Source organism: Pollachius pollachius, assembly GCF_949987615.1.
Source record: "Pollachius pollachius genome assembly, chromosome: 1".
Classification (NCBI taxonomy): domain Eukaryota; kingdom Metazoa; phylum Chordata; class Actinopteri; order Gadiformes; family Gadidae; genus Pollachius; species Pollachius pollachius.
Genome location: NC_136934.1, coordinates 41,894,914 through 41,905,958, shown reverse-complemented (window position 1 = coordinate 41,905,958; position 11,045 = coordinate 41,894,914). Strand labels below are relative to the sequence as shown.

Genomic DNA, 11,045 nt, shown 5'->3' with positions numbered 1-11,045 from the left:
AGGGATCCCAGGGCTGGTAGGAGTGCAGAGGGAAGTTGTTGGACAAGACACTAGGAGGGGGAGATCGGGACGTAAACTATCAGGAATGAGGAGGTCCCACACGATGTTGGACCCACCTCACTGTTACTGCCTTAACATGTATATATCTCCTCCCTCACACAGAGTCTGTCCTCTCTGTGCAAGCATTAAAGACTCTCTCCTGGGAGTTCACTCAACTCAAAAACCTCCCACGATTATTTACGTTTTCTCTTCTTCTTCTTCTTCTTCTCATTCCCCACTGTTCCATATCTCTTGTACAGCGGGGGCCTCACACAAACTATTCCTCCAGGGGCACAAATCAGTGAGCTGCACTTTGTAACCTTGTGTTGTACACGTATTGGGTTCACCGTTTGTTTGTTTTTGTTTGTTTTTTTTCGAAACAAATATCATCTTCTGACACACTATTGCATTAGAGAACAGTTGAAATCCGAGCCTTTTATTTATCTCTGCAGTTTTCCATGGCAAAAAAAGAAAACCTAGCCAACAGAAAATATTGGGTAGTGTAATTAGTGGTGGATCAAACTGACACACAGAATCATTTATGTATAATGAGAGAATCACGGCGGCTCTCTGTAGGGCCTCGGGGCAAAACATGGAAAAACTGTCAAGAACAACACACGCAAACGAGTAACTTAAATAATTTATTTACCACCAGAGCGCCGAAAAACAAGTACTGCGTTAAAGCGCGTCGCAGCGGGTCAAAAACAATGTCCTTATCATCATTTTAACACAACAAATAATCATACAAAAAAAATAACTAAAGTAACAGCTCTATCGTGACAACGTCGGTGCCTTGCTCAATTCAACCGGCGATTCTGGAGGTCCACTGGCGCTGGTGCCCCAGGTGGCGAGTAGAGGGGGGCTGGGTGGGATGGGGCAGGGGTCAGGGGTCAGGTGTGGTGTTAAAAACATCAATGGTATGAAGATCGGGGGTGAGGGCGGGGGGAGGGGGGGGAGATAAGACTCACTGGTATCAACAGTACAAGTAAAATCAAGATAGCATCAGTGCAATTTTTGTTTACTAAAGAATGATAAAGAAAATGTCTGGCAGACAGCGTTATTCTTGTATGTGAAGTTGGCGGGATGATATATATATATATATATATATATATAAAAAAAAGACGCTTCACATTTGTCTGAAAACGACACACTGATGGTGATGATCTACAACAAATTCTAACTGATATTAAATACAAATAATATTAACAATAATTACAAAAAAACACAAAACGGGACGTGGCTGGATTTCGCAATAATAACCAATGGAATATTCCCTTAATTTGAGTGTTGTTTTTCTGACGAAAGGCTTCATTCATCAGGGCTTTCATTAACTCCACCTCATGCTGCGCGCAGCTCCTCCACTGTCTTGCCCCCAACCGACACATCATCACTTACAAAGACAGCGGCCCTCTTCCTCACTAATCGCCCCCCCACCCCCCATTTCATCCTGGAGGCTCAGAGCCAATTCATCATCCTCCACCACCCCCGCCCCCACCACCACTTCCAGACACACAGCAAGCAGTGAATGCCAATTACGTCAGCGTCACTATCACAATCTGTCAAATTCCATTACTTCATGTACCATCTTCCTTCTCTCCCTTTAGATCTCCCTTCTTCTCGTTTGTTTAGGTGTGCTTGGCTTGGGACTGATTTCTCAACCCTCAGGGAGAGTAGTGCACACGTGTTTCCGACGGGGATCGGGGTGTAGAATGGTGCTGTGCTAACAGTAGGGGGAAACTTGGTCAGGATCATCCTGTCGCTGTTTTCGCTGCCGTGGAAAGAGAAAACAAGAGTACCGGGATCATGCTGGTATTGTGTTTTTCCGTTTCCCTCATCTTCTCTTAGCATCAACACGACAGAGTGATCCTGCAGCCCTGACTCCTGTTGAAACTGGACTGGGACCTCCCAAAAACACGACCAGTGGAGAAAGGGAACACAGACTACATTAGCCTGTGGGGCCATTCATTAATGGTCCATATCTATATCTATATCAAAATATATAGATATATAAATATCTATATATAGATATATGTTTGCATTAAATAGCAATAGCATTATCAGAAAATAGAATAAAAAAGATACAAAATGGAGGACGAACAAACAAACAAGGGCGCAGGGTGAAGGGGATCATATGACGGGGGGGCATGGGGGGATTTGAGTGTGGGTGTAGTAGTGGGCTACGGGGGTTGGGGGCTAGTTTTCTCTGTTACTCTGAGAAAGTCTTCACATATAGACACTTATCACTTAAACTTCCAGTGTTTACCGTACTCTCGCATTTCTGTGTGACAATTGTGTGAGGTGATGCATATTGGCAGGGCCACTCCCAAACACCGAGGCAAGGGCAAGGCCTCGGTGTGTGTGTCTGTGTGTGTGTGTGTGTGTGCGTTTTGTTTGGTTTGTGTGTGTGGTTGTGTTTGCATGTGATTGGCTGTGAGTGTGTTATGTGTGTCGGAGTGTGTGTGGATGTGTGCCTGTTTCTGTATGTGTGAGTGAATGCATGTGTGCTATGCATGTGTGTTTGGAAGAGCGATAGAGAGAGAGAAAGAGAGAGAGAGAGAGAGAGAGAGAGAGAGAGACAGAGACAGAGTGCGTGCGTGTGTTTGTGTATGTGTGTATGTGTGTGAATGTGTGGCCGTGTGAGTTGCTTCAGCATACTCTGTACCTACATCCTCAAACACACTGCACCCGATGCCTGGGCCTTTGTGTGTTGAGATGAAACGTGTCTGTGTAATAGTGCATTAAAAAGAGATAGCGTGGTTGTATTTTGTCTAAATATATGCTGTATATCTCGATGTAGGTGTGTGTGTGTGTGTGCTTGCGTGTCGTTTTTTTTACTGTGTGTGCGTGTGCATCTGTGTCTTTACATGTTGTGGTGTGTGTGTTTCCTTTCTTCTGTTGAATGCAAGTGTGCATGTGTGCGTGTGCGTGTGCGTGTGTGTGTGTGTATGTGTGTGTGTGTGTGTGTGTGCGTGTCTGTGTGTGTGTGCGTGCGCGTGTCTGTATGTAGGTGTGCCCTAAACTAAACTAAATCAGATCATGGTTGTGCCGGCATCTCTCCTCAACAGTTCCTAACTGCACTTGCAGGACTTGACGATCATGTTGGACAGCTGCTCTATCTTGGGGGTCTTGCCAATGTAGTAGAGGATGGTGAGGGGCTCCAGGTCCTGGGATACGCAGCAGGGGGAGGCCGACGCCTCGGGGTTGATGGTGTTGTAGAGGCCCAGGACCTGACGGGACACACACACACACAAACACACAGGTTATGATGCATGTTATTTTCCACAATAGCTCAGATTAGTAACAGTTTGAATAGGACAATACCGGTCCTGGTTATCATGACATCGTTACTGTCTGTCCTATTTTTTTCCCTAACATCTGTCACCGGTATAATCGAGTCCAAGTTACTTTGTTGTACCGATTCTGCCGAAGAGAGTTTTTTAACGCAAGCTCTCTTGCCCCAGTAGTAAACATAGTAACATAGCACTCTGCTCTTTTGGAATCGATGTGCGTCAGTCAGTATAGAGTTTGTCAACATTTGTGGGGGAAAGAACTTGAATTGCCGTACGTTGGAAAAATGTTTAATCACAAAGACTAATGTGCTAATTTTATTCTATACGTTTGTGGCAGGCGCTCACAAATGATACACAAAATGCTCTACAAGGCATTTTGTGTATCGTTTGCAAGGCTTAGATCACCCGGGCCGGCATTGACCTTAAATGGTTTGAATAGCAAGAAGTGGGCCGGGAGGGTGTAGTGGTGTCTAGGAGATGTACTTATGAATTGCATTGGGTCCACAGCACCAAGTCGCCACCCTTCCTTCCTGTATCTCCACGGATCGGAAGTCACTTTGCATAAAGGTGTTTGCTTAGCGACTAAAATAGTGTTTCAACAGGGATGGGGATGTGAAGTTCAAGGATGTAGGTTGAATGATTGATCTCTCTTAACAGATTAACCATGCAACTTTAATAAGTGACTATATCATGTGATGGATCCATTTCAACAGAGACACTGGGTGGTCTCTCTGATTGGTGGATTGAATGAAACGACACAACCAGTGAACCGGCCCTGTTGTCTCTGTTACCATGTTTGGTACGCCCTTAGGTTATCTATTAAGGCAGTCACATAATGAGCAACCAATACTTGATGCTTGACTGGGCTTGGTTCAAGCAATATAACATATATTAAGGTTTAGAAAGTAAGAAAGCCGTGGGTGGTCGGATTTAATTAGTTTTAGAATGTCAAATAAAAGATGTTATCTGATTGGACACGCTTGGACAGGTCAGTATCACCCGAGTTAAGAGTTACAATTACCGTGAACTTTGAGCGCAGCGGCAAGGTAGCGAATCCGAGCGGGCCACTACGGCCAGGGTAGCGCCATTATTAGGTCGGGCTTCAACACCCGACTCCTCAGCCACACATGCTGTGTTGACCTCTTTAGAGACAGATGTACCCTTTCCAAACCGTATTTAAGCCACAGTAGTGCCATCCAACGGTCCTCCGCTCCCCGTACCTTGGAATGCTGGGTGTCGGCGCTCCAGAGGTACGGACACGCTCCGGCGCAGAAGTTAGCGTTGTAGCCTTTGGGCTCATGGATCCACCGCCAGCCGAGGTCCCTCTTGAAGTCGATGAAGAGCGTCCGCAAGCAGCAGTTGTCCTGAACGTTCCTGAGGAAGGGGGAAAACGGAACGGATGAGAGGCCGATAGCAGCTGGATGTGGGATCTGCTCAGGAAAACCCAGAAGCATCGATGTTTGTATACGTTGGAAGGTTGTGTGAGGCCGGCAGCCGAGTGTTCTGGCAAGCACAGTGGAGTATAAATAATCCCCTGTGTGTGTGTGTGTATACGACCAAGAGTCAGGTTGTGTTTATCAATAAAGCGTGTGAAGACAGCGTGTTTACTATGGCTTCTGTCAATGTGAGTCGGGGGCCCCTGCTGTCAGGGCCCCTCGGTAAAGGCCCTGCTGATCAAGATTCAAGATTCAAAGGTTTTTATTGGTCACATACTCATACAGGATGTGCAGTGAAATTTTTGTGTGACATACTAAAAAAAATATACAATTTAAATGAAAACTAGATAAACAGGGAGATGTGCAAATTGTATTGTGCAATACGGCCAGGTATATATTTATATTAAATATATATATGAGGCCTCTGTGCGCGGTACCTGGAGCAGTAGGCGGCGTCCAGGGCCCGCTTGGCGCGGTGGCCCTTGTTCTGGGGCTGGGACTGGGACTCCAGGCGGTAGGAGGGCAGCAGCATGAGCAGCAGGTGGGGCGCGTGGGCGCTGTGGCGCCGCCGCCTCGGCACCCCGCCCTGGATGAAGCTGTCGTCGATACCTGCAGCGAGGGGGGGGAGTGTCAGAAAGCCACAAGTTAGACGTGTTTCTGTGTGTGTGTATGTGTGTGTGTGTGTGTGTGTGTGTGTGTGTGTGTGTGTGTGTGTGTGTGTGTGTGTGTGGTGTGTGTGTGTGTGTGTGTGTGTGTGTGTGTGTGTGTGTGTGTGTGTGTGTCCTATCTGAGAACGTATGTGCTTCAACACCTAATCAAGCCGTCACCTGCAAACCGGGCCTCCAACTCCTCGCTCTTGTTGGGAATGATGTAGTTGTTCGACGCCACAAACGTGCAGCAAGGACAGTGCAAGCTTATCTTGAATCCGTTGTTCCGGTCTGTGGGGAGAGAACAATGTCAGAATGAGATACTGCCGCACGTCCATTAAAGGCGTAGCGAGAAAAAACAAAAGACGGCACGCCATCGCACCCTTTCACGTTTTGTTTTTTCCGAGGACGTTGGCGCCTGACTCACCTCGGTGATTCAGCCATTCGCTGACCGCCTCCGTCACGTCGAACGAGAGCCACTCCCCCTCTGTCCGCGTGCGCACCACCTTGCTGTCGATGTAGCGCTGCGTGGGGGACGTCAGGTCCTTGTGACCCAGGATCTGCATTCAGAGCGTCAGTATATCGTCAAGCCCCGCCAGCACAGCACAGTGTACCAAAAACATCAGCATCATAGAACCAAGAGGTAACTCGATGTTGAACATCTCCAAAGGGTTGGGGGTCGGTGGCTAGGTGGGGGGTGAGCACGGAGGGTGGGGGGGGGGGTGCTCTACTACCGCTGGTCCTCGCTCCCTGAGACTGATCCCTCTCTCCCTGATCGACCGGCCAGGCCTAGGAGCAGCGCCGGGACAGGAAACAGATGCCGGACACAGCGCTGTTATTTCTGCTGTCCTGCGTGGCCTTGTGTTTACGTTGGCTCATCTCTCCTTAATGTGTAAAACACTGCTCCTGCTGCTTTAGCGAGATGTGCTGTCCGATCTCCTCTATGTTTAAACAGGGCAGGCCGAGAGAGAGAGAGAGAGAGAGAGAGAGAGAGAGAGAGAGAGAGAGAGAGAGAGAGAGAGAGAGAGACAGAGGGGAATAGGTAGGAGAGAGTGTGGGGAGTAGTTTGGGGACAAGCTGATTAGATGGAGAGCAGAAAGTAATTCAACGGTGGTTTTAGTTTGGGTACATTTAAAGCATGATCCGCATTTGCAATAGCCGTGGGCTGTGTTTTGGCAGCAGTGTGAAACAGTAGACCAGCCAGTCACCCTGATATGATGTTTTACACACAACTGTTTATTTGTCACAGAGTGTCATTCCTTGAAGCTATCCAACCCAGAACTCCAGCTGAATTCATTATCACCAGGGAACTAAACTCACTCGAGTCGCTGGAATATTTGGACATTTCCAGATGAGGTGTGAATGTTTGCAGTGTATACAAGAGAGTGGCACATTTACAGGATGAATGTGCATGAGGTGGATGTTATCGGGCCGTGGCTCCAGAATCATAATCCCTCCCCTCTTTGTACTGGCCTCGGTCTGTCCTCCCTCACACTTTTGGTCCACCGCTATGTTTGTTTGAGAACCCCCCCTCCTCTGTTTGGGACTATGTTTAGCCCACCTGTCATCTCTAAGTCTCCATGTAAACACAGCCTGGGAACTGGCTGGTGCAGCCAGGAGCCAGGCTGGTATGGGAGCAGGCAGCAGATGGACGGAAAGACAGTGAGAGAGAGACAGACAGACAGACAGACAGACCAACAGGGAGAGAGACAGAGAGGGAGACAGGCAGAGACAGATAGACAGGGAGAGAGCGAGAGCGAACGAGAGAAAGCGAGAGAGAGAGGGAGAGAGAGAAAGACAGAGAGACTGTCAGAGAGACAGGCAGATGGAAAGAAAGAGAGGCATAGTGATTCAGACAGAGAGACAGACAGAAAAATCGGGAGGGAGAGGGAGAGAGAGCGAGAGAGAGCGAGAGAGAGCGAGAGAGCGAGAGAGAGCGAGAGACAGCCTAACGGAGAGAGAGAGAGAGAAAGACAGAGGCAGAGATGATGAAGCTCCCTGGCATTGTCTCAGCGTGATCAGTGGCTCTAGATGAGCTCCCTGAATCATTTATTCTGTTTAAAGATAAGAGGAAATAGAACCAAACAGATAAGAGCGGGTTCCTGTGCGGCGCCGGCCCGCATCCCGACTCAAAAGCCCTGGCCCACCCGGAATGCTCTGGAATGTGTGTGAATGATAGTGCAGGTATTATCAGGGCGGTGACTCATCCCCAGCCCGTCCTGAACACAACCTCTTAACGGGGTGGTGGGTCGGTGGGGAAGAGCAGCCCTTCTACAGCCTCTCGGCGGACATACCGCAGAAACCATCCTCATCTCACAAGTTCACATTCTGGGTCTGTCTGCCCTTCTGAAATTCCGATATCCATTGCCTAACCGATCTCTCTCTCTCTATATATATACGGATGGTCTCCCTGGGTTGGAGACGGAGCCGTCCTACCTGGTAGAGTTCGATGCGCTGCTCTGACACCCGGGCTTTGGGATTCTGCAGGCGGAACACCCGGAGCTCCGCCTTCACCAGGTTGGAGGCGTTCTTCTCCATGGAGGACACGTCAAACGTCAGCCTCCGGAAGTACGGGTTGTAGTGCGCGGCTGGGATGGAATCTGGAAACAAAGAGAGGCAGGGGTCAGCGTGAGTTGGACTGGTTGGTGGATGAATAGGCAGGTCGGGCTGGATAACAACGCAATGGGTTATAATGAAATTCATGTGATTGATTTAATGAATTTGAAACCAATTGACCCATCTCTACCTGCAGCACTGGGAGCATTTGACCCATCAATAGCTGCTGCACTAGAAGTGTTTGACCCATCTCTATCTCCAGCACTAGGAGCAATTGACCCATCTCTAGCTGCAGAACTAGGATCATTTGACCCATCCGTTATTAAGGTGCCCAGGTTCCATCTCCGGCTCCACCACTGGTGCATTGGTCAACAGCAGTACTATTAACCTAGCATGTATGTCTATGCATTTGGTGCGATCACAGTGAGAATATATAAACGCCACACAGAATGGAACCCCTGCCCCCCCATCGGGGTTTGAACCCAGGAACCTTCTTGCTGTGATGTGGCAGTGCTAACCACTGTGCCACCTTGCTACCCAGATGTGATACGCTAAGACGCTCCGTGTCGGTCCTAGTGACGCGATAATAATAAGAACCATTCCGCTCAATGAAAACCAGAAAGGCCTGCAATGGGCAGGCACACACACACACACACACACACACACACACACACACACACACACACACACATATATACGCACAAACACACACAGAATAAAACGAACACACAGTCAACGCGGCCACATGTCGGGCGCTCAGACACACACAGTAGCAAGCGGCGTAATAACAATCCTTGCAAGCCACTCGGGAGCCATGTGTTCTTGGAAGTGCCTGTTTGACAGAAGCTTACACAGTTGGGACAGGGTGAGACACCAAAGCCCCGACAGCCATGTGTGCTGCCTGGTGCCTGACAGCCACCGCCAGTCCCCTCCCCCGCTCCCCCTTTCCCAAAGCCCTGCACAACCCCAGCCTCCAGAAGTGGGAACCATATGTGCTGTGGCGGTAAGTGTTTGACAGGGTCCCACAGCGGGCTGCACGAGGAGGCCCGCAGCCCGAGATGAATGGCTGTAACGTTAGGCAGAAGCCCTGGATTAGCGAGACACCACAGGTTTGTTTAAAGAACAACTCACGACCACAACAAGCCTCAAGACAGATGGACGGGCGGGGAGTCGCGAGCGGCAGAGAGACAGATTACACAGGGCTGGAGAACGAGAGTGCCTCTGTTGATGTGTGAGCGTGTGTGTTTGTGTGTGTGTGTGTGTGAGTGTGTGCCAGAGAGAGAGCTCAAGATGGAGGACATGGACGTTTTGATAGTTAAAAGGTGAATGTGGGACAGCCATGCGAGCTCCAGCTCAGACAACAGTGCGGGCCGAGGGGATGACGTGACGGGTCTCTTACGCGACCTCTGACCTTGTTTGTCCAGCGCATACGCCGGGAGCCTCGCGACCACCTATGAAATATCTCTGCGGCTGGTGTCATGTTTCCCCCCCGGGGCACTCCATGCCACTCTACAGTAACTCCATCTAACCCAACCACCCCAACCCCCACCACCACCCCTACCACCAGCACCACCACCCCTACCACCAGCACCAGCACCACCCCAACCACCCCAACCACCACCACGCCCACCAGGCCCACCCCCACCACTTTCCCACCACACACCAGCCCAGAGGTCCTTGAGGGGTGGATGGGTGCAGGAGGCCGGCTGGTCGGGGGCAGCTCGGGGCCCGTACTCCAGATCTACGCCCCGACTCCAGATCTACGCCCACCGGGGGGGGCAGGTGATGGGGCCAAAGAGCGACGGGTTGGTGGAGGGGTGTGGTTGGGGTGGGGTGGGGTGGGGAGGGGGGGGGGGGCTTTTTCGCACCGTTTCCTTCCCGTCCGTCAACAGAGAAGGTCACTGACGCCTCCACCCCCGGCGGGGGCCAGCTCTGAGGTGGAGTGTTGACTCTGTGGAGCGCCGCCCGACCTATGAATGAGGCGGCTGTTTCTGCACAACACTGCCCACATTCACGCTCAGGAGGGCTCAGGCAAGCGCGTTTTATGCACGCACGCACACAAACGCACACACACACACACACACACACAAATTCATATCTACATCCATACATCAATACACACACACATACACACACATACACACACACACACACACACACACACACACTTGGGCCAGTATTTGCCGTGTTTCTTATATGATTGAAGGAGTAGACGCTCCGGTGGAGCGTCCTGTGGATCTGGGCTTCCTCTCGCTGGGGATCCCGCCAGCACAGAGTGGAGTCAGACCGCGCGACCCCTGACTTAGACGAATGTGACACATAAACCATTCACCACAACTGGCGCCGCTGTGGTCTGAATGTGTGTGTGTGTGGGTGTGTGTGCTTGTGGGTGTGCTTGTGTGTGTGTGTGTGTGTGTGTGTGTGTGTGTGTGTGTGTGTGTGCGTGCGTGCGTGCGTGCGTGTGTGTGTGTGTGTGCTGCCCCATCCATGCCCCAATGAGCATGACAATCGTGTCACAGGGAAGGCACTTCTCACACACACACACACAGCAAAACACACTTATTCCCAGGAATCACTCCTTAGATTTCTCCCCACAGGGAGGCTGATGTCACATGGCATCTGTCACAAATGGCGGACACACGTTCCACCAGCGCCACACTGGCGATCTCCCAGTGATCATCATTACTCATCACTGCCATGACATCACATGGCGAAAGAACGCTGCCATGCATGCTTTGAGCTGCTGTGAACTGTTATGATCTGGATGGAAGGATGTTACCATATACTTTAACGTTATTATAATCAGCCACGGCAGGCGTACAAATCAGCAGCCCCTGGAGCAAATTTGTCAGAGATCCTGTTGCTTTTTGAAGCATGCACACACATGGGCATGTGCACACGTGCACACACGTGCATGCAAATGTGTACACACACACACATTTGCATTCACACAGTTTCTTAGATACACACATGCATGTGTGCCCGGCGAATGTCATCGGGAGAGCTCAGACCTTGGGTTTGGAGGCAGTGCAGTAAAATTGTCCTCAGATCTGTCGAAACGTATCAGACTTCCTTCC

The 11,045-nt window shown here is 50.1% G+C and overlaps 1 protein-coding gene across 2 annotated transcripts in view; it reads right to left on the bottom strand.

The window, feature by feature from the left end:
• Window positions 1-1,548: 1,548 nt before the first annotated feature.
• Window positions 1,549-11,045, bottom strand: part of tgfb2 (transforming growth factor, beta 2) — a 20,328-nt gene continuing 10,831 nt past the window's right edge. For both annotated transcript variants that reach the window (XM_079757725.1, XM_079757726.1), the window contains 6 exons: window positions 7,849-8,012; window positions 5,840-5,972; window positions 5,593-5,703; window positions 5,203-5,374; window positions 4,550-4,703; window positions 1,549-3,266 (listed from right to left, as the gene is read on the bottom strand). In XM_079757725.1, coding sequence (XP_079613851.1) covers window positions 3,108-3,266; window positions 4,550-4,703; window positions 5,203-5,374; window positions 5,593-5,703; window positions 5,840-5,972; window positions 7,849-8,012 — 893 coding nt within the window. In that variant the 3' untranslated portion in view covers window positions 1,549-3,107. The remainder of the gene's footprint in view (window positions 3,267-4,549; window positions 4,704-5,202; window positions 5,375-5,592; window positions 5,704-5,839; window positions 5,973-7,848; window positions 8,013-11,045) is intronic.